General features: G+C 47.7%; 1 protein-coding gene across 3 annotated transcripts in view; it reads left to right on the forward strand.

Moving 5' to 3' along the window:
- Positions 1-16,178, forward strand: part of AGXT2 (alanine--glyoxylate aminotransferase 2) — a 38,493-nt gene extending 22,315 nt beyond the window's left edge. The window contains exons 10-14 of one of the 3 annotated variants that reach the window (XM_037129054.2): positions 3,695-3,827; positions 5,209-5,300; positions 8,496-8,645; positions 11,285-11,383; positions 15,473-16,178. In XM_037129054.2, the coding sequence (XP_036984949.2) occupies positions 3,695-3,827; positions 5,209-5,300; positions 8,496-8,645; positions 11,285-11,383; positions 15,473-15,580 (582 nt within the window). In that variant the 3' untranslated portion in view covers positions 15,581-16,178. Of the gene's footprint in view, positions 1-3,694; positions 3,828-5,208; positions 5,301-8,495; positions 8,646-11,284; positions 11,384-12,271; positions 12,655-15,472 lie in introns of those variants that run through there. The other 2 variants (XM_037129055.2, XM_037129053.2) reach the window with 2 other exon arrangements.
- Positions 16,179-23,577: the final 7,399 nt, after the last annotated feature.

Genomic DNA, 23,577 nt, shown 5'->3' on the forward strand with positions numbered 1-23,577 from the left:
AGCAGTGCATCTGGGACAGCAAGGGCCCACGGGGGACCTCTCCAAATGCTCCCCTGTATTCCAGACAGAAAACATCTAGTATGGAAATTCCAAGATGTGGGCATAAGTTAATGAAGATTTTGCTGGTTGGCTGGTTGATTGATTAGTGGATGAGTCAGTCTGTGTAATGAGTACAGATGGCAGAACTTCAACATGCAAACTGAAGTCCATCACGTAAGTTGCTAACGGGCATAGGTAATACCGCCATCACTCAAAATACTTTTCAATTCCTATTTGGAGATTCATCACGAACTACTTAAAAACACACACTAAAAATTTAATCTCATGAACAAGTCTTCATTACGTAATTTTTGCCAAAATAGTGTTAACCATCATGGCAGCATTCACCTTACTTTAATAACAAAACTTGTTTAGAAATTATATTTTTAAAAATTAGCTTCTAAGTTAGAAGAGGGCCACCATTGCCCTGGCAGGTGTGGCTCAGTTGGTTGGAGGTCCTCCCATAACTGAAGGGTTGCGGGTTCGATCCCTGGTCAGGGCGCATACTTAGGTGGTAGAGTTGAGTCCCATCCCCTGGGCGGTACAAGAGGCGACCAATCAGTGCTTCCCTCTCCCATCAGTGTTTCTCTCCCTTCCTCTCTCCCTAAAAAGCAATAAAAAAAAATGTCCTCAGTGAGGATTTTTTAAAGGGGAGGGGCCACCACTGCAGATATTCAAAAACTAGTTTCAAAAAAATTCTAAAATAGCTTATCCATTGTTGGACTAGCACACAGTCCCTCCAAAGGGACAACTTTAAAAGGAATATTCATTGGCTCAGTGAACACTAACCCATGTGTTTATAAAAGTGATCTATTTACTTCCAATTGTCCCTCATGTTGGAGCACATGAAAGAAAACCATCCTTTGCCTGCTGAGAACAGCAACTGGGAGCAAAGGCCAGAGGTGGCGCCCAGGCCCCCAGCAGTGCTCCGGCCCATTCATCACCATCCTACCGGAGACAGTCAGTTCCACCAGGAGCAGGTGGGGACCTTGGATGTTTCACACCAGTTTCAGACCTGCCATCTTTGCCAAACCATTTCCTTCACCTAGACAACTCATAGTAGACACTGGGCACCCTTTCAAAAAATTTTTTTTGCAGTTTCTACATGTAGCCTGGCCTCTCTTACCTCCAGGGGGACTGGATGACAAACCCCCATCCTCGCCCCCACAGTCTACATCCCGCCCCCGCCGCAGTCTTCTGCATTCCAAAGGAAGCACGAACCACCTTCCCTCCTCACCCATCCCCCCTCCCCCAACTTGCTCATATAAGTTAAAACAGCATCAGTTAATCAAAGTCCTAGCTGAAGAAAGTTAATCTGTTATTAAAAAGAAGAAGAAGATTATATTCAACAGGTTTGCAATTAGCTACATCAGTGAAAAGAATAAGCTTTCACCTTTGGAATCAGCAGAAATTGAAGCTGCCACAGTTGCACTAATTAGAGGGAAGGTAGACTGAATTCAGAGAAAACATGAATTTCAGAATTTTCTAAGATATGTGGTTTTGTCATTCTCAATAACATAATTGGAAACTAACACAAGGTGACCTTAAGGACAGTCTTAAAAACTAGGTGAAGCTAAGAATGGCTGGAACTTTCTGAGCACAGGCTACGTGCCAGGCCACACTGTTTGCAATGCTTTGCATGCAGATGCTCATAACAATTCCATAAGGTATGGCCCACTGCTATTATTCCCAGTTTATGGATAACCGAGTTGAAGTCCAGTGTGGTTAAATCCTCTGCCAAGGTCATGCAGTTAGTAGGGACAGAGCCAGAACTCAAATCTGGGCTCCCAGACCACACTAACCACTGGACCTGGCTGCCAGTCAATGGCAGGACAGTGGTGTAGAAGGCGAAAGTTGGCAGAGAAAGAGGAAGCAGGGGATGGGAAACCTGGTGCGAGGCCAGTGCTGTACCAATGGATCTCACACAAGTCATCCTAAGTGGCTAGCCTTGGTCTTCTCCTCTATAAAATGAGAAGTTTGGAACCAAAGAGAGGAAACTGGCCATCCTCTGGGACCAACTGGGCAGCCAGTCTTTGCTGGTCTGGCATGTTTCTAAGTTAATGAAAGTTAGAAGCAGTCATCTCTGCTCTACCTGAAGATTCTGTGAAATTGGTACTTTCTAGGTGACTACATATGGCTCATTGCCCTACAGGGTTTCCTGCCTTGTCCAAACAATCTGATTTTTCACCATTTGCTTATGATACTTAGACAGATGGAGGGAAAACTGAAGGCAGGAAGACAAAAGAAGTGAATCTTCACAAGCTCTCCCTATATTATCTCACTTGGGCAAATTCACTAACTTGCCCAGAGGCCCACAGCTAGGAGGTGAGAGACCCCCAGACTCGAGCCCAGGTCTGTCTGACTCCTAAGTCTAAGCTCTTCTCCTACACTGTTTGCTATCATCTAATTCTGAGCCCTGAAGTCTGCCTCTGCAGCAGCACCCCGGAGACAGCAGGGCCAGTGGGAAGGGAACCCAGGAAGGATGCTCTCTCAAGGGCATTACAGCACCAGCAGCTCCACACCTCCATCCCTGACCTGCCAGTGTGTGTGTAGAGAAACTGAGACAGACCGACAGACAGACCAAGAGACTGAGAGCCAGAAAGAGATCCAGGAACTTTCACCAGAAAGGCTCTGGCAGAAATTTGCATGGAAATGCTGGTGTGCTTTATTCAGCTGGACATTTCTGCCACTTCTTTGTTCATTCTACAAATACTAAATGTCTACTTTTATCAGGCACTCAGCTAGGTGTTCTGGGTAAAGAGAGGAATCAGCTTCAGTCCCCGTCATCAGACATGTACAGTGATGATAACAGTCTAGGGCAGAGGTTCCGAGGGCAGGGGTTGGGGTTCTGAGGGCAGGGGTGAGAGGTTCCGAGGGCAGCAAGCCTAGATGCCCTGACTGGGGTGGGTACTAGGACTCAGGAAAACCTTGACCAAATGATGATGATGAAGCTGTCCTTCATCACTGAAGGACAAGGGAAAGTAGTGAGATGAAGAGGCAGGGAGAGGGTCTTCGAGTTGAACGACACACACAAAACAGTTCAGGTGAACTCTCAACCTGCAGTTAAATGGCTCAGTGGGTCCTCCGTGTGACAGAGCTCTGAGGAAGAACAGGGAGCCACAGGGAAGAGGGTGACCCTCCTGTCCGGGCCAGGCCGCAGGCACCCCAGCCCCATCCGCTGAGGGTACCTCCTGCCTCCTCTCCCCACCCCACCCGCCACCTCGCACTCGGAAGAGCCTCACTGAGGATGGCTGCACCCTGGTGGTCTGGTGCACGTGTGCCCTTCACACGACCCTCCCAGCAGCCCCGTGAGGCATTGCTCTAGATCAGCGTTTCTACTTATGGAGTGAGCAGAGGTGCCGAGTGACTTAAGAAACATACCCAGCATCACACAAAGCTAGTCAATGCATTTCGGTACCTAAAAGCTCAGTGTCACAGATTGAGTGTCTCGTCAATATTAGTACAAAGATGGTGGTGACAATGGCTGAGAGTGATGATACTGAGGAGCAAAAAGAGGGTGGAGGAGGAAGAAGGATGGGGAGGGTGGAGGGAGAAGTGGGGGAGAGGGAGGAAGAGGAGGAAAGTGACGGGCCCCAGGTGGGAGAAGCAGCATTTCTCGAAAGATGTCCAGTGAGTTTGGATTTGCTCTCCTCAGGTGCAGACAGGATTTGGAAGGTTGGGCTCTCACTTCTGGGGCTTCCAAACCCACGATGTCCTGCCGGACATTGTCACCATGGCCAAAGGGATTGGGAACGGCTTTCCCATGGCAGCAGTCGTGACAACTCCAGGTAGGACCTGCGGGCAGTTTGGGTTTGCTTCTGGACTCCTGCAGTCCCACATGTGTGGGAGTTTGGTGGGATGGAGACGGTGATGGGAACTACACAGGCACTTCCCAAGCAATAAAAAATTAAAAATTAACCAGAAACAGTCCACCTGCAAGATGGTGGCACCAATGAGAGCGAGCCGACCCGTTCCACTCTTGCTGTGGGGGGGACCAGTTCTTCCGCCCCCACAAGAAAGTGCGGGGCCCAGGCACAATGAGGGGCTACAGAAAACTGCCCTGCATAGGCAAACCAGCACAAGAAACCCTTGTTGACCAACCTGACACCAACCCTGAAATTCCCAAAGACTGTGTGCTAGAGGGACACTCTTACTTGGTCTTGTCACACCAAGAAGCTGTCAACTCAAGGTCCAGAGTCAGAGAACTGTCTGTGATATCTCATCCAGAAAATGTCACTTAGCCAGAGCATTAGAATTAACTGAATTTTTCATTTGAGTGAGGTATCACAGAAAATAATTTTTATGAAATTCCTAAAATGTGCCTTTCCTACACTGACAAGGCACTGAAGGCTAATTAAGTGTGTCATGAAAGCTCAGTGTTTTTATTAAGCGACTTAAGGTACAAAAATATGAATGTAGAAGGCCAAGTATAAGGACCTGAATATATACTCACCTTGAAACGATCCAAAAATTATATTATTAAGTCCTTGATACGCGGGATTTTTTTTCCTTCTCAGTCCCAAATGTGAAAGACAGATAAAAGGTTTTAGCTTATGAAGTTTCCAAGTAAATTTCCATAAACCTAATTTCAAAGTACTTGAATGTGTTCACACAACACACTCAAGATTTTGTTATCCAACTTTTCATTGAGTAGATAAGCTACTTTTCCTCTCCCACCATATTAGCTAGGAATACCATGACAGGATGCTGTGGGCAGGGCGGGTTAAACAGCAGGCATTTATCTTCTCGCAGTTCTGAAGACTGGTGATCCGAGACCAAGGTGCCAGCAGAATTAGTCTGGTGTGCGGTCTCTCTTGTAGATGGTCTCCTTCTTGCTCTGTCCTCACGTATCCTTTCTGACAGAGAGCAAGAGCTCTCTTGTCTGTTCCTTTGAGGACACCAGTCCTGTTAGATTCGGACCTACTCTTATGACTCATTTAACCTTGATGATGTCCCTAAAAGGCTCTAGCTATAAATGCAGCCACTTTGTGGGTTAGGGCTTTAACATGTGGTTTGGGGTGGGGTCACAATTCCATCCATGACACCCACTATCTGGTGAGAGGAGAATGAGTTGCATATGATGTTGTTTATAACACAATCCAAATGTTCAGATGAGAGATTTTGATAGGAATGTATCCCCTTGTATCCGCCTCTGCTTCCTCCCCCTAGAGATTGCCAAGTCTTTGGCCACCTGTGTTTTGCACTTCAACACCTTCGGAGGGAACCCCGTGGGCTGTGCCATTGGATCAGCCGTGCTCGAGGTACGTTCCAGCCACCAGGTGAAGGTCACCTGTTTCACAGAATGACTACTTCAAGGCCACACACTCATTCTCATGGCTCTATCTCATCACATTACTGAAGAATTAGTACTGACTTAAAGTTAGATTCCCAGTTATTATTCTGACGCCTGCCGCACCTTTTTTAATGATCTAGTTTGAGTGCTCAAAGCATTGAGGAAGAAATATTGGACAAACCTCACATGCACAGGAAATGTAACCCTTCCCCTAGCTAGCTGGTAGCACTGAAATTTCTTTGTTATATGAGTGATATTTTATGGACCATTACCAATTGCTATCACTGATTTAAGTTTAATTTTGGCTCTTTCTGATATATTCTTTTTTGCTTTTTTTGTACTGTCATAAATTAAAAGACTAATAGGTCATCCTATTAGTCATCCTATTACAAATATGTCATCCAGCCACGGCCTGGTCTCACTCCATTGATTTTGCCTGGAGTCACTTTTATAGAAAAAAAAAAATTAGTGTCCTTGGTAACATGCATAAGAACATTTGCTTAAATAAGCTTAATGTATTTCTGAAAGAGCGTTCAAGAATGTAATAACAGCAGTTGCTAATAGGGAGGGACATTTTCTGATTTTTCAACGAGGCACATGAACCTCCTGTTCAAAAACATAAATTTGAAAGTATTTTTAAATAAAAAACCAAGTAAGTGAAAGTTGTCCTTGCTAGTTCAAAAGTAGCTTCAGGGACTTCCACCAAGATGGAGGCATAGGTGGAAACACCTTGTGTCCTCACACAACCAAATCTAAAAACAATAAAGTTTTAACAACAATAAATGCAATCAAACCACACAGAAAATCGACAATATGGAGTCTGAAAACAACGAAATGCTCAGCTAAACTGGAAGGAGGGGCAAAGCCAGCAGCGGAGTGGGTTGGCCAAAAAGATCCCCGACCAGGGTGGTTCGCAGGCAGCCGAGGGCGCGGATCCCAGGTGCGGGCTAGCTAGGGGAGGACACAGGGAAGAGGCGCGGCTGGCTGTCTGTGGTCAGTCGCGCATTTGCGTGCAGATAAACCAGTGAAGAGGCGAGCACTGAGACCGCAGGGCACAGGTCAGTGGGCTCGCACATTTCCACTCAGATAAACAGGGGGGGGCATGCGGTGAGACGGACTGGGCGAGCAGAGAGGACCACCATTGCTCCCTGTCTGACCCCACCCCCACATGCAGTATCACAAACCAGCAACCTGGGCGACCCCACCCTGGTAAACAACTAAGGCTCCGCTCCTCATACGTAACAGGCACAAATGGACAAAAACATGGCTCAAGAACAACTCAGAGCCCCAGAGCCGATAAATCTAAGTGACCAAGAAATAGCCAAACTTTCAGATGCACAGTTCAAAACACTGGTGATCAGGATGCTCACAGAACTGGTTGATTTTAGTCACAAATTAGAGGAACATATGAAGGCTAAACTAATTGAAATGAATGGTAATGCACAGGAAACCAATAGTAATGGAAAGGAGACTGGGACTCAAATCAAGGGAGTAGACCAGAAGGAAGGAAAAAATGACCAAACAAAAAAGAATGAAGAAACAAGAATTCAGAAAAATGAGGAGAGGCTTAGGAACCTCCAGGACATCTTTAAACGTTCCAACGTCCAAATTATAGGGGTACCAAAAGGGGAAGAGGAACAGCCTCGAGTGGAAACCTTATTTGAACAAAAGAGAACTTTCCCGTTCTGGCAAAGGAAATAGACTTCCAGGAAATCCAGGAAGCTCAGAGAGTCCCAAAGAATTTGGACCCAAGAAGGAACACACCAAGGCACATCATCATTACATTAGCCAAGATTAAAATGAAGGAGAGAATCCTAGAAGCAGCAAGAGCTAAGGGGACAGTCACCTACAAAGGAGTTCCCATCAGACTGTCAGCGGATTTCTCAAAAGAGACCTTACAGGCAAGAAGGGGCTGGAAAGAAGTATTCCAAGTCATGAAAGCCAAAGACCTACATCCAAGATTGCTCTATCCAGCAAAGCTTTGATTTAGAATGGAAGGGCAAATAAAGTGCTTGTCAGATAAGATCAAATTCAAGGAGTTCATCATCACCAAGCCCTTATTATATGAAACGTTAAAGGGACTTACCTAAGGAAAAGAAGATAAAAAAGATGAACAGTGAAAGGACAGCAAACTCACAGTTATTAAGAACCACACCTAAAACAAAAGCAAACTAAGAGGACAGCTAGATCAGGAGCAGAACCATAGAAATGAAGATCACATGGAGGGTTAGCAACAGGGGAGTGGGAGAAGGAGAAGGGGGGAGAAGGTACAGAAAATAAGTAGCATAGACGGTAGGTAGAAAATAGATAGGGGGAGGGCAAGAATAGTATGGGAAATACAGAATCTAAAGAACTTGAGACACATGGTCATGAACTGGAGGAGGGAATGGTGGGGGAGGGGTGTGCAGGGTGGAGGGGAACGGATTGGGGGGAAATAGAACAAATGTAATGGCATAATCAATAAAAAAGAAAAAGAAAAGGTGATGACACCACCAAAAAAAAAGTAGCTTCAAATATGATTGCACCCTGAAATGAGCAAGTGTGGGCAGGATGTGTCATTTCTTTCACTGGTAGACACGGCCAACTCGTACTTAAAGGGCTGTGTCACCTCAACCTGTTTAGAAAGTGGAGAGGACTCGGGTGAACAGACAGGTCTGAAAAACTGTGAGGTTCGCCAGGAGTCATGCAATTCCTACCAGCAAATCGTAAATGCAGTATGTTGGCCCTATCTAGTCAATGACAGCCCGTCTGGCTGGAAGCAGCAGACAAAGGCCGACAAGCCCCCTGGAGGGCGAGCCTCTGTGACCTGCCTCACTCAGCGTCTCCTCTCCACCACTGGATCCCAGGTTTCAGCAAAACCAGACGGTACTAAACCTCAGGGTTATGGCATCTGTGTTCCAGACTGCATCGAGCCGCGTCTCCCACTCTCTTCCAAATCCTTACCCTCCCCTAAAGATGAGCAAGGATGGGGGAAGCATCCTCTGTGCCAAAACGTTTTTTCTCCTTGCAGAAAATCTTTCTGTAGTACATGGTCTGGACTTTCGGTTCCATTTGTCTAGTTACATTTCTGTAAAAACAGTCATATCCATTTACCCCTCCATGTTTCTCAGTCGATTTCAGAACTTGTTTTCATGCAAGGCCATTTGGGGCTTTCCCTCGACAGGTGATTAAAGAAGAAAATCTACAGGAAAACAGTCAAGAAGTTGGCACCTACATGTTACTGAAGTTTGCTAAGCTGCGGGATGAATTTGAAATTATCGGAGATGTCCGCGGCAAAGGCCTTCTGATAGGCATAGAGATGGTGAAGGATAAGGTAGGTTCTGACCTGCTCTCTCTTCCCTCTGTGGCTTCTTGGGGCAGCAAGAGCCAAAGCAGCAGCAGTGGCCAAAAGCTGGCTTCACCCGTTCTCAGAAGGGAGCCCCAAGGACAGCACCAGTGTCGAGTAAGAGCCCAAGGCCAGCAGACCCTGAAGAGCTCCAGAGGGTGAGGGTGGGGATTTGGAAAAGGGAACTGGTACTGCTCTTGCCAGACTAGGAGAAGAGCATTGGTGATAACCGAATAGTTAGAATTACAAATATGGAGAAGGGGGGAAATTATTTGGGGAGGGGCACGTGGTCCAGAGAACTAATGGAAATAAGGGAGAAGGGTGTGGTGAGGTTAGGGGTAAGGAAGTTTTTGAAGACCTCTAAGGCTTTGTGTGCACGTGTGTATGTGTCTGCGTGGATTTCAGTCTCCCGAGTAACCAGGAAAGAACACGACTTTCTGATGGCCCTCCCCACTGTGACAAACTCAACATGACCACAGTTGAATTTAGCAGTTTCCCAAACCAGTTATTCCTCCCAAGTTCACGGCTCCTGTTTCTCGTCCTCCACTGCTCCCCCAGTCACCCAGCCTCAATACCACAAAATAACGTGCGACTCCCTCCCTCCCCTGATTTCTAACGTCAGGTCCTATAGACCGTTTGTTTGTCCTGCCTCTCAAAGCCTTCCCTTTGCTTCTGCTGCTGCCCCTACCGTCCACGTGAGTAGGAAATTGTACCCCAGCCCCCCAATAAAACCAAAGTCCAGATCCTCTGAGGAGAGCAATGGCAGGAGCATCTTGGCACAGGGAGGAACATTCCAAAGGACTCCTCTGTGCTGACTCTTGTCCACGGGGATTCACTTTTCTGTTAAGTGACTTCTCGCTATTCAATCTCATTTAGGAGAGTTGCTCAATTCTTTTCATCTTTAGACCAGACTATGGATATAAGACTTTTTTATAAAAGCCACAACAGACCTGGTTTTAACACAATTTTAAAGCTAAGGGAAAACAACAGGGAAATAAGAGAAATGAGAGACTAGGCCACAAGGGCTGTTTGAAGGCTCAGAAAAGTCCACCCCGGTCCCCAGCCCAGCGGCCCCTCAAAGGCTGACGCTGCCTCCCAGTCCAGACTGCACAGAGGAAAGTCCAACCAGCAAGGAGGCCCTGCGTCCTTCCCCACTGTTCCCAGCCCACCTTCTGCAGGCTTGAGGTCAAAGAGGGGCGAATCGAGATGTTCATCGGGACTTGGTTTGTCCTGGTGAAACATGGGAATCCTTCCCAGTGGTGCGTGGTGACATTTTAGGATCGTTGAGAAGATCCTAGTCTTTCTCCCACCCATCCCAGGTCCTCCATCATCTAGCAGTCTGACAGTATGAAGAATATTTTCCTTATCTTAAAGCTTTAAGACAGACAAAAATGGAACTCTTTCAGGAGGCCTGGTCTGATTACTCACCAGGAATGGAAAACTTGAGGAACGAGTCGGATCCGGAGTTGGGGGCCGGAGGTGGAAACTAACGCCTAGAGGGAGGGTGGGTAGGAAGGAAGCCGGGAGGAGAAGTAGGAGGCCCGGCGCTCTGGATGCCCCACCCCACGCCCTACCTCACCGGGACGGAAGGGGCACCTCTGCCTCGGAAACCAGAGCCGGCCCCGCTGCTGCGGCCCAGCTGCCGGCCCTGGGCGCTCCGGATAGGAGGGTCCCAGCCGCCCGAGGGTCACTTTACAAGTAGAGCTGTCCAAGCTCGGCCCCAAATGTCCTCATTCGATAGATCCCACGTGAGGCCCAGATGTCCACAGTTTCAAAAAACTTCAGGTCACGCAGACACATCAACTCGAAACGACCAAGGAGGAGATGCTTACAACTCACAGACTCCGAGCACAGGGGACACACAGGAAGGGGACGGGCCCCCTCCGCAGTGTCCCCACAGAGGCGCTGGCATGTCTGGGCCCACAGGGAGGGACCTACTTCAGATGCCTAGGGACCCGAAACAGCCTCTTGGCCCTGAAGGCGCTTACCTTCCCTAACCCTGGAGGACGAGTCTCCAGGGGAAAGAGCAAGTTCCGCTCGCAGGATAGAGGAAGACAAACGCCCGCCCCAGCTGCCCAGGTGCTGCACGGCCCAGGGGAAGCTTGGTTGCTCGTGTACTTGAGCAAACACTGAACCATTCCCTGGGCTTTGAAAGGAGCTCTCTACAGGGCAAAGCGAACAGCCCAGGAGAATTTCCACAAAAATAAAGCAGACCCCAAATTCAGCAGGTAAAGAACCAAGTTCACAGGGCAGCTTCAGCAAAGCCAAGCTTCGCTGGCTGTCTGCATTTAACTTCATTTTGTCCTTAGGAATTTGGAAATAAATTGGGATAAAACAAATATTATCAATTTTTATAATATTTATCAAAATCAAATATTGAACATTGTTAATAATATTAATTCTGTTATGTTAATGATTATTATTGTTGTTAAATATTTATAATATTATTAATATTTAATAACCACCTCCCCCAAAATCCAGTTAACAGCTTTATTCAACTATAGGGGGACAAAGAGATTAAGAGGGAATGAAGAACATTGATTGCTTCAGTTGCTTTTTTCCTCTTGGATGTAGTGTCTGTAACCATTCAAACACCAAACAGAAATGTTTCGTAAATGTATTTACAGACGAGCCGCCAGCCTCTTCCCCGTGAAGAAGTCAGTCAAATCCAGGAGGACTGCAAACGCATGGGTCTTATCATTGGCAGAGGAGGCCTTTTTTCTCAGGTAAGAGAAAGGCCAGAGTTTATCTGTCACCTTAGGCAGGCATCTCCCTGATGTCCCGATGCTGGTCACTTTCCTAAAGGAGTATATTGAGGGACCTGGCCTCCCGTCCCATGGGCAGAGGGCTCGGTATTGTCAAAAGAAAGTGGCTGTGAGCTTAGGGCCACTAGGGGGCAGTATGTCCAAATGGTTTTGCTCTCAGGTTCTGTGAGGTTTAGATAGAGAACAGTCTAAGGCATAGATGATGACATGTACAGACAAACCAGACGACAGAGGACCAGAGGACAAACCAGAGTATAGGTCATAACAGTCATTCAGTAAACATGTTGTCTCATGTATGAGTTCACTGTAACCCCTGTAAGAGCCATCCTTGTTCTTAACTGAGCCCCGGGCTCTGACTGTGAACCCTAAAACTGCTAAGATTAGTGTCCTCTGTGCCCAGAAGCAACCTAACAGCACTGGCAGGACCAGGTGACCCTGCAGGAGAGGAGGGGGACTACCCAGGCTGGGTCCCTAATGCAGAACTCCAAATCAGCCTTGCCCAGTGCCCTTCAACCTCAGGCGGGGCTGGGGTGGGGGGAGGCGGTGCAGACACCCAGATCCTCCTGCTCGACCACCTGCTGGGAAAGCCAAGTGTGTCCCCACAGTCAGCACTGGTGTGGCACCGCCCCCGAGGACGTGGGCTGTGCTGTCGGTAAAGCACTCTGCCCCTGGACCCCTCACACAACAGGACTCCACCAGGGATGGGCTCGGGCAGAGCTTTAAGGTCCAGGGGAACTTCTGCCCCACCCCAGATTTCTTCTTGTCCTTCATCCTCTCACTTTCCCACTGTGGACTCCGGCTGTTCTTCCCAGGCTCCACGCTGCACTCCTGCCTCTCACTCTGTTTCAGGGAACACTCCTGCTGCCCGCACTTCTCGGCGGAGGTGGAAGCTGCTAGCAAGAGTTCTCTATCCACTCGTCCGTCCCCACATCCATTTCTTACCTCCTCTCCTAAAGGTTCCAGCACAGGGCGTCACTCCTGTCTGAACCGCATCTCCCTCCTGTGCTCTCCTCCCTCACACCTTGTATCTGCAACTTCTCCTTTTCCTCAACTCCTCCTCAGCTGTCAACCGACGGGCTTGGCGCTCTCGCGGCCCAGACAGAGCCGCAGGGCACCAGCCCAGAGTGAACGCTTCTGCTACGGCATGCTCCTGACATTTTCTGAGCCTGCTCTCAAAGACTTTCCAGCACAATCAGAGTAACCATTAAACATCCTAAGATGCACAGCTTATAAAGACATGAAACAATTGATTGCTTACTTGCTTGGTTACTCCTTAATTATCTGGCAAACACATGCAAAGCAGCGGTTGCTGCGCTGGCTGCTGAAGCTGCCATAATAAATCAGATCTGGTCTCTCCCTTCACAGACCAGTCAGGAGAGAAAGATATATCAACAGAAAATTACTATGCAATATAGTAAGCTCATTAATAGCTATAAAAAGGAGTAGTATAGCCCCAGCTGGTGTGGCTTAGTTAGTTGGAGTGTCATCCCATGAACCAGAAGGTCTCAGGTTCGATATCTGGTCCGGGCACATGCCTACACTGTGGGTTCGGTCCCAGGTTTCGAGTCCAGTCCCCGGTCAGAGCACTCACTGCATAAAGGAGAAGAAGCTGATCAATGTTTCTCTCTCACATCAATATTTCTTCCCCTCTCTCTCTTCCCCTGTTTCTAAAAATCAATAAGCATGTCCACAGGTGAGGATTAGAAAAAAATAGGAGTGTAAGAAGAAAGAGCAGGGACTCCTAGGCCAGACTTTCTGGCTCAGCCGAGCCTTAAACAGTGAGATGAGCGAGCACCCCAGGCGCAGGGGGGCCCCTGCAGCGTGCAGAGAGCACCCGCACACTAGTGCGGCTGCCGCCTGAGGCTCAGGCAGTGACTGGTAATAACAAACTTGGCCCTGCATGTATTGACTCACGTCATGCTCTCAGCGAGGCTATGAAATAAGGACTTTGATTATCCGCATTTTACAGAGGAAGATAATGAGGCACAGTGAGGTGAAGTCAACTGCCCAAATCCCCAAATCCCCACCCAGTCCATGGCAGAACCAGGAGCCAGTCGCAGGCAGTCTGATTTCCGCATCTGTCCTCTGAGGAGGGCAAGGCTGAGGGGACAAGACTGGAGGCAGGGTGCCCAGGTGGGGTTGATGGGTGATGCTGCTCGGCCTGGAGCAGGAGCCGCTGTGATAGGGGAGGGTTCAGAGGACAATGCTAGAGGTGAAGTGCACGGGACTCGGGTGTGAAGAGGGAGGGAGAGTCGAGGAGGGGTCCCTCACGTCTGACTTGGGTTAGGCAGGATGAAGATGAGCTCAGCTTTGAACAGGCTCCGTTTGAGGGGCTTAGGAACGTCCATTTCTGCGGACACGTCTGTGGCTCTGAGGAAAGGATTAAGGTCAATGTCACAGTGTAGGAGCCACCAGCACAGAAGTAGTGAGATGAGGATGCCTCCTGGGAAGTGTGGCTTACATCAAAAATACAGTGAAAATTCGGTGAGACGAAGCTAGATACCTGCACACCCACCTATAAAGGGCAGGCACGGGAAAGGCTGTCTGAGTGGCGACAAAACAAAGGGCTGAGAAGTGTGAGAGAAGCTAGGAGAGCGTGGAAGCAGGAAAGTGGGGAGGTTCCGGGAGAAGGAAGGACCATAGTGGCAACTACAGAAACATGCCATGGTATTCCACGTGTCGCAAGTCCCTGGTGGCTTTAGCTCAAGCGGTGTTAGAATGTTGGTGGGGCAGAAAGCAGACTGCAGTGCGTTGAGATGTGCACAGAGGGAGGGCAGGGTGGAAAATAACAGCCAATAAGTGTCATCAACCTGTCTTTTTAGTAAGTTTGCATGAAAGAAGAGGATAGCATTCACACGGTCGCTGGAAGGGACCAGGCAACCAACAGATTTTTATTTGGTGTGGTTTGGACTTGGATTATGAGAGCTATAAACCTGCTTGTGTGCATAGGCTGAGCAGATGAGAAGAAGTTGAAGATGCAAGAAAACACGGGATGTTTCCTGGAGGGACAGTGATGGGAGTACCCAGGGCCAAGGGCACAGGTGGATGAGTTGGGGTTGAATAGAAGAGACACCTCAATCTCCGAACTTTCAGTCCAAGATACAAGGGTGTGGGATGGGAGCAAACAAATTTATAGAAAGATCTTGCCTGACAGCCTCTGAAAAGCATGAGGCAAGACTGGCTATGAAATAGAACGAGAGGCGTAGGAGTGGAGCTGGGAAATGGAGAAGAGTGGGAAAGGTTTAGAAGGAAAAGGGAAGCTGACAGAGAACAAGAAAAACTTAGGGGAACAGCAGAATTTGGAGACCCTGCCTCTCTAGAGGTATCCAGCTGCCCGGCGGCATGATCTTCTTTCCCCGATCTCAGCCACCTGTGCTGGCGCAAAGCAGTTCAATGACAGCCTTGATCATGGCTGGGACTCTGGGGCGTGGGTGCAGCCGCAGAGGGCAGAAGGAAATGCCAGCACAGTGAGGGGGCAGGTGAGAGAGTACTTCTGTCAACCACGTGTTCCAGGCTGGGTAGGAGAGAGATCTGAGTGGGTGATAGGTCTGAAGATAATGGAGGGATGGGGAGACGGAAGCCTTCATGAAAAGGACGGTTGCCATGGGAATCAGAAATTGAAATTGTTCCTAGGGAGGAGGCAGCTTGTGGCCCTGGCCGTGTGGGCAAATGGATGGACGCAGAGAAGCAGAGATGAAGGTTCTGGGGGGTGCAGCAACCAAGGAATCGAGAAGTGCATTTGTTGGGTTGCACACACGGGCTTGGAGGTCCCCCCTGGGCGGTGGCAGAAATGGGGTCTCACGAAGGAGGTGCAAGGACCAGGAAGTGAGCCGAATGACAGAAAGGAAAGGGGACACAGCCAGGTGGTGTGAGAATTTTTGCAAGACTGGAGGGTGAATGGCCCCGGATCAGCAGTGGAAAGACCAGCCCATAAGGGAAATGCAAGAGATGCCATCAGCGCAGAGTTTCAGAGTCTCAGTGCAGTGCCTGAGCTCAGAGTCGCAGGTGAACCGACGCCCACGGCGCCTCTCTTCTCCCCTGTCTCCTCAGACGTTCCGCATCGCGCCCTCCATGTGCGTCGCCAAACCAGAAGTTGACTTCGCAGTGGAAGTATTTCGCTGTGCGGTAATCCAACACATGGAGAGAAAAGCTCGGTAAAATTCAACATATAAAAACCCACAAGCCTCGGGAACCTCCCACTTACGTTCAAGAGCTAACGTGAGGAACCTCAGAACCCCTGGTGTAAGTTGTAAAAGATGACTGCCTGCCAGCCCTGTTTGTTAACAGAGTCCCATTATGCTGGTAAACCCTGCAGGAAAGGGTCTGTCTCGCTAGCTCAGAGAATAAATCCTAACCAGTCTAGGTTAGTCATGGTAGTTTGTTTCCCCCTTGCAATGACTGGTTTCTGCACGATCCGTGACATACTTTGGAACAGTGAATCCTGAAGGGAAATGCTGGTGCGGGTGCCATTAGGGAAAGGTTTCTTTCTGCATGCTTCATTCTTCATCTCCAGAAGAGATGTCTTCTTGTCCTGAAGCATCGTATGTCCTGATGGGACCTGCTCAAACCACGTCAGCCACTTTGGGGCCATGAGACCAAAGCTATGTGTGGGCATCAGAAGGTGTTAGAAAGATGAGTTTTTAGTGAGGTCAGTGAGCCACTGACAACCAGTCTGGAGCAGCCTTACCTTGTGGCTTCTTGTGATGGGAGGTAATAAATTCATTGCATTGAACAAGACTTTTTTATTTAAGTTTTCTGTTTTTGCAGCTGTAAGCATCCTGAAAAATGATGCAGAAGATACCCAAATTCCTTTAACTCCTTTAAAATGTCAATCAGAGAATTCTCCATTTCCACTGCCATCATCCCAGTCTGGACAAAAGGCCTCACCCCTCCTCTTGCAGTAAATGGTCTCCAGTACAAGAACTGCCCAAACTCTCTTCACTAGAATCCACATTCACCGTGTTTTCTCCCATATGTGTTTACCACCTGGCTCAGAATCGACTTATTATTTTTCCTTAATTTGACTTTTTCCCATTAGGTGTATTGGAGAGTAACCTTTCTGCAATTATAGTAAGTGAAAAATCAGCACCACTTGTCACAACTGGAGAGTATCATGAAAACAGAGTGAACACATAGCAATGTAATTCCGTTCTGGTTGGAGCCAGTTAAGCACTGCTGTTCTCAACCTGAGGCGAGCTCTTTTTTTGATCAAAACAGAAATTAGAGAGTATGTGAAGAGTGTTTAAAAAATACTGGCAAAGTGCATCCTCTCCTTAACACAAACAAAAAAGAATCCACAGAAACGAAAGGGAAATAACTTTCTCAAGTGCAACGCAACGTTCATTTCAGCTGTGCCCCCATGTGAAGCCAGGTCCTAATGGTCTGTCTGCTCTCGGAGGTGTCTGTCCGTGCCACCAGCTCCTCCCGCACTCACTGCCAGATTTGTCTCCCTCAAGCACTGGTTGAAATATGGTATTTCTTTGCACAGAAGCTTCCAGTTGCTCCCCACTGTCCCCTGGATGAGATCAAAACCCCTTTAACAAGGAACTCAATGTTCTCCAGTGTCCAATATTAAAATAGAGAAAGTTTGGTGGAAAGATCATTGAATTAAGAGCCAAATGACCTGGATTCTAAACTCAGTTCTTCCACCTATTGGCTCTGGATGACCTTGGGCAAGCCTTTAACCTCTTGTTAACCTCACTTCGTCCCCAGGCACATCAAGACTTGCCCTTCCCACCTGCTGAACTTTCTTGGGAGCTGAATGAGGTAATAGATGTCAAAGTGCTTTGCAAACTAATGAGCTACACAAATAGAAAATTCTCCGCTTCAGCCTACATAACCCTTCTTTTCTTCAGTACTTAGGCTCCCAAGAGCAGTTTGGGGGCGTTGTTTATACTTCCTTGCCCGCTGTCCATGCCTCAACCACTGGGACCTCAATTCTGCCTCTTGTTCCTTGGAAACGACCTTCTCAAAAGCCCACCAGGGACTGCATTATGGCCAACACTTAGTGTTTCCTTGCAACGTTTCTCCTAAACTTCTTATCCTTCTTGACCAGGACTTCTGCCATACGAGCCTTGGATCTCAGATGGCTCCTTCTCAGTCCCTTTCGTGGCGACTCCCCCACTAAAGGCTCTGTCCTGGGTCCTCTCCCCTCCCAGGCTGCGTTCTCCCATTGGAGGTACTTCAGGAAGGTCACCTTTCTTGCCTACCCGACTGACTTCCAAATACTCATCTTCGGTCCCCACCTCTTCTCTGAGCCCAACCCCAAAGGAATCTCTTCTTGACTAACGTACCCACTTTGTCTCGGCCTCACACTTAAGGTCACTATTTTTCTCCAAGTGTGGATGAAAAAAGGGGCCACATACTAACCTGACCAGCTCAGGAGGGGCCTGCGTGGCAGCCTCACAAATGCAGAGACCTCAAGTAACCACACAGGATGGCCTGCAATTAAAACTCACTAACTAAAAACAGTTTACACAGGTAGTCATGTCCTAGGCTAGGCTCTTCCCTGACAAAAGTCAATCTTTTTCTGAATTAATTCTGTCTGTTGTCTTTTCACCTCTACAATAGCATCCCCTTGGTATGTCAAAGTAATTTCCTCCCCCACCCCCACCCCTCAACACACAGACGCCATACCAAAGCACAGACGGCAAATCCCCTCATTGTTATCGTTATCATGCTAACTGTTGTCTGTTAACTATCCTGTATCCACCTATGTAAAAAAGTATGAGTCTATCGTTTTACTTTTTATCCAATCCCAAAGGTCTCCCTGCTTTGCTTTCTCTTGTCTCTCTCATCTATCACCAATGGCTCTCACGTAGCCCACTTACATATTGTAATGTACAAAGCAGGGTGCAGAACCACCCTTCTCTGAAGCATTTTCTCAATCCATTGAGGTTTCGCTTTCTGGCAATTGTCATCAGTCCAGCACAAATAAACTCACAAAAATTCCCTACAGGTTTGAATGTTTCTTATGCCAACAAAGTTATCTTTTTGCCCTTTATATGACTAAGTCCCACGAATACTTTGTACAACGTAATCTTTTCAATATGGTCCAATCATACCCAGGCTGCTTTAATTGGACCATCACCATCTCTCCTGAGCTATTTTGTTTGTGATAATAAAGTGTCTCCTACTCCTAACTGCTATCCTAAACTCCTTCCCAATCCATCCTCTACCCTGATACCAAAGTCGCTTATCAAAGGGATAAAAGTGATCCCATCTCTTATCTCCTAGAGCCTTTGAAGGCTCCCTCTTGCCTGTGGAATGAAGTCCAAACTCCAACTATTATAGTATCCAAGCGCCTTCATAATTTGCTCCCAAACCACTATTTCATCTCTACTCCAGCCATTCTTTCCACATCACGCAGGATGGTCCTTTGTTCCCACAGTTCCCTCTACCTGGAACATTCTTCCCCCTTTTTTGTTAGTAGAAATATGGGGTCAGGAAGATTGAACAAGAAAGCCAGCCCTTACTTCTTACTTATTCTTCAAGGCCCTTCCATCTTCAATGTTCCTTTTCTTGTAAGATAAAGAAAAAAGGGAAGAACATTAAAAATATATTTATGATAACCATTTCAGAATTTAGTAAACTATGAAGAGGAGACAATAAAACACAAAATTCTTAAACATATAATCTTTATTACATTTTTCCATTTCCATTTAGTCCTCCCGTACCTCCTCCCTGCAGCAATCGCCACACCGTTGCCACAAGCCCTTCTTCCTTTTTGCTCAATCCCTCCACCCGCTAACCTCCTCCCCACTAGCTGTCATCTGCTCTCCATCTGTGAGTCTGTCTCTGTTTTGCTTGTTAGTTCAGTTTGCCCATTAGATTACACATATGAATGAAATCATATGGTATTTGTCTTTCTCTGACTGGCTTATTTCACTTAATAAAACACAAAAACAAACTTAAAACAAAAGAAGTTTCCATGCTGAGGCTAAGGTCCTAGCCACCATCAGGACTTCCTTTCCTGGAGAAAGGCAGCTGAAGTTCACTGTCAAGTAAAGTCATAGGAATATGCCTTGTGTCTTCCCAAGTCCTACAGGATCCGGTGTATACCTAACAGTGTGCCTGTTAGTCCCTCACCTCCAGGGGACATTGGAGAGTAACACTCAGCAACGGAATGCCAAAAGGTAGCCAGGTCCTGGGTCTGGTCCTTGACCATGAGTCTGCATGGCTCCACAGGAGTGCCTGTTGAGGACTTCATGTGAGTGGACCATCAGAGGCATGGAGCGGGAAGGGCGAAACGGTGGCCTGGGAGCCTGTATTTATTTCTTTCACCAACTAGTTAATAAACACGTTGGTTTCCTACTTCTTTCCATTTGGAGCCGTGGGCAGGAGCTTAGCACCGCCATTCCTCCCCTTCCACTTTCTGCTCTCCCCACGGGAGGTGGGAGGAATGCCAGCTTATATAAGGCAGGGAGCCCACATCCTTGCCAAACTCTTTTACTTCCCTTCCTGTTAAAACTGCCTAAAGTGAAGATAATGAACACTCAGCTCAAGTAAACTTTTTTCCACATATTGAGGGTTAATCATGTGATGAGAATATAACATTAAAATATTGGCAACTAAACCCTTGGGATGTCAATCTACTTAGGAGGAGATAAGTTTTCTTTAATCGCCTCAAACTTTCATTATGCTATTAACAATAATGATTATAAAGAGATGTCAAATAACACTTGTAGTTGGTAATATAGGGATAAACTATGCTGTTATTTTTATCATAAAACTCCCCCTTTGTAAAAACTATATCAGTGTAGTTTTTAACTCTCCAGTAGCTCAAGTTAACTTCAAGAATTATGGGAGGACTTCATTCTTCTCCCACCTGTAAGTCCCACTGAAATCCCACCTTTCCTGCAAAGAACGGTAAAAGAACATTAGCAACTATCACAGCCTTTGCCACCTCCTCCCCCAAACATTCACGCCATTCGCCACAGTTCGGAAGGCCACCGGCCCTGTGACGTTGGCAGACTGCCCGGGCCAGTTAAAGCTGAAGCCTTGCTTCCGACTGAGGCACAGATGGGAAGAAAGACGCAACTTCGCCCATTGAAAATGGGAATAGAACACCACACCACAAAGTACTACCTCACCAAAAACAAAAGGTCCACCTAACATAGGAGGGGTGAAGACAGAAACAAAAGCCTAACCCCATCAGTCCCTTCAGGCTTGGTTAAGAGAAAGCAGGCCGGCTGGGCTGACGAGGGGCAGGTGTAAGGAGGGCTGGTAGAGCAGACGGCATCATGCTGGCCACCCAGGCCAGAGAACAGCTGTGCAGAGAGACGGCAGAAACACGGTTTAATATAAAACGGGTTGGGAGGGCATTGCAGAGAGCAGCTAATGGAAACACGAACTCGTAATTAGACGGGACAATGCTGGAGGGGACCAGCTGATTGGTTCTGGGCAAATAAACCTCTGTGAGCTGAAGCTTCCTGGGGTCCGAAAGGAGGGCACGATCCCCCCAGGGAAACCTTGTGAGGATTTAAGAAAGAAAATACATGGGCAGCTGCTCAATTAATTTCCTTAGTGTCCCTTTCCTCTTGACACAGAACTTCTGTAGGTGGAGGTTGGTTCACCCCATCTTGGGATAATGCTTATGCTTGTGTATCTACCTCAGCTCCCTCACCAGACTCTGAACGTCTTCTCCATCCTCATGTACTCAGGGCCTGACTCAGGGTTCCTCACAGAAAGACAAAAACCAGCTCCTAGCTGTGCTGTGGGCGTTTCATCCATAGATGCCATAATGTCACCAACAGCTGAAGGCAGCGTCTAGCCTACCTGAAATAAACAATCAGCCATTGATACGCCTTTTTTTATGTGAATACGTGTGTGTATATTCCGAATCAGGAAGACATGTAACATAAAATGAGGTATGTATTTAGGGATTTAGAGACCATGTGCACTGGTTTCTGTGTACTTGGCTTTCTGGCGCTGGTAGACCACAGAGATTTTTACCTTGACCTCTTTTTTCCCCTCTCTGCATACTCTGCCTGGGTGATTTCCTCCATTATCTATGATGGCTTTAACCATCTGGATGCTGAGGACTGGCAAACATACCTCCAGGGTGAGATTTCCTGGCCTCCAGGCTCCTGGAACAACTTCCCCTGGGTCTTTAGTGCATCCTCCCCTGCCCTCCTTGCAGCACAAACGCTCTCCTGGCCTCAGTAGTGTTACATGAACCAGCTACCTTCTTTCTGTAAGCACCTAGTGCCACTAACTCCCCCTCTCACCGAGCTCATCTCAAGCAAACTTTGGATTCTTGCCTCCCTGCCATCTCTTGAGCTGCCTCACCTACCTGCTGATCACAGCTTGCTTCTCTCCTCTCACTGCCCCAGCCCTGGCTGCCGTGACCTGTTGGGAGTTTCATGGATGCTGTGACCTGTGGGGGTTTCATGCCTGGATCTTGCACACTTGGGGCCTCCCTTGTCCTTCTCATCACCCTGTTCCCTTCCACATCACATTGCCCAGACCACCAGTCAAGCCCCTCACCCCTTTGAGAGTTGAGCCATGCTCTTCTTGTTATCTAACCCTCTGCTCTAGCTAGAAGCCTGACTTGCAGGAGTCATTGCTTGCTACATGAAGTAAATTTTTAAAAAAGCAAGAGGTAGGAGGAATGAGTAGAACTTATACACAGAAATATTTTTAGGGTTTCTTTTTCTTCCTGTGATGGTACTGGGGGGTGAAGAACATCAATATAGTATGTGAACTGTAGTGGAGGTGGCAGTGAAAACCAGTGTCCTGGTTGAGCTGGTCTCCAGCTGGTTCTATACGGCACCACCACCCACCAGGACCTGGTGCCAAGGCTGATCCTGTGCCAGCTTCACCCACCGGGGCAGAATGGCCCTCTTCATCTGTGGTAACATCCCTAGAATCAGCTCCCAGACCCTGGGAACCATCACCACTAAACACCTTGCTTCCTTTTTTAAAGCACTATCCCGCCCACTGTTCTCCTTTTAGCAGGGAGCTCCTTCCCTTCCCAGGAGCATTGCTTTCCTCCACTTGTCCAGCTCTTCTCATATTTCTTCAAGCAGATTCTTTACACTCAAAGTCAATTCCTCCCTTATTCCCCTGACCCTTCCAGAGGGATTGTGGAGACAGGTAGTGAGGTCTGGTCCAAGGAAGCAAGAGCATCTTCATTCTGTCCTTTCAGTGTACCAAAGAAAGGGAAGAAAATAGTTTAGTTACTGTATTGACGTTTTAATTACTACTCTTAAAAATACATTTCAGACTTCCAGCCAAGATGGAGGTGTAGGTAGACACACTGTGCCTTCTTGTACAACCAAAATAAGGACAACAACAATTTCAAAACAAAATAACAACCAGAACTGACAGAAAATTGAACTGTATGGAAGTCAGACAACCAAGGAGATAAAATAGACACACTCATCCAGACAGGTAAGTGGGGAAGAGTCGGGCAGCTGGGCAGAGAGAGGTCACAGCACAAAAAGTGGTGACACCAGGTGTGAAAGGCACCCTGAACCCTTGAGACACAGCAGGTGAACCCTGGGCTCGCAGGTGGCGGCTGGCAGACCCTGGGCACAGGGTGGCAACTGAGGGACCCAGCGAGGTGGCAATTGTGAAGCAAGACACTGTGCGCAAAGCGGCTGACCCAGGCAGTCCCACATTTGTGCGCAGATAAACCAGGTGAAATAGGGCAGCCAGACAGACCTCACAACCCAGGGTCCCAGAGCATGGAAATAAACTGTCAAAACGCCGACTGAAAACACCTGTGGGAATTAAGGCGCGGGGAGATTCTCAGCCTCACAGGAGAGTTCACTGGAGAGACCCATAGGGTCCTAGAACATACAGAGACCCACCCAGATGGGAATGAGCACCAGAAAGGCCCAGTTTGCTTGGGGGGAGTGGCAGAAAGAACCAAGATCCAACAGAGAGTGGAGCAAGTGCCACTGTTCCCTCCCTGACCCCAACCCCACATACAGCATCACAACCCAGAGACTGGGTTGACCCACCCTGGTGAACACCTAAGGCTCTGCCGCTCATATGTAACAGACATATGAGACAAGACAAAACAAAAAAATGGCCCAAACGAAAGAACAGATCAAAGCTCTATAGCAAATACAATTAAGCGATGAACACATAGCCAACCTATCAGATGCACAGTTCAAAGCACCGGTGATCAGGATGCCCACAGAACT

Source organism: Artibeus jamaicensis, unplaced genomic scaffold (genome assembly GCF_021234435.1).
Source record: "Artibeus jamaicensis isolate MK-2021 breed Jamaican fruit bat unplaced genomic scaffold, CSHL_Jam_final scaffold_369, whole genome shotgun sequence".
Taxonomy (NCBI): Eukaryota; Metazoa; Chordata; class Mammalia; order Chiroptera; family Phyllostomidae; genus Artibeus; species Artibeus jamaicensis.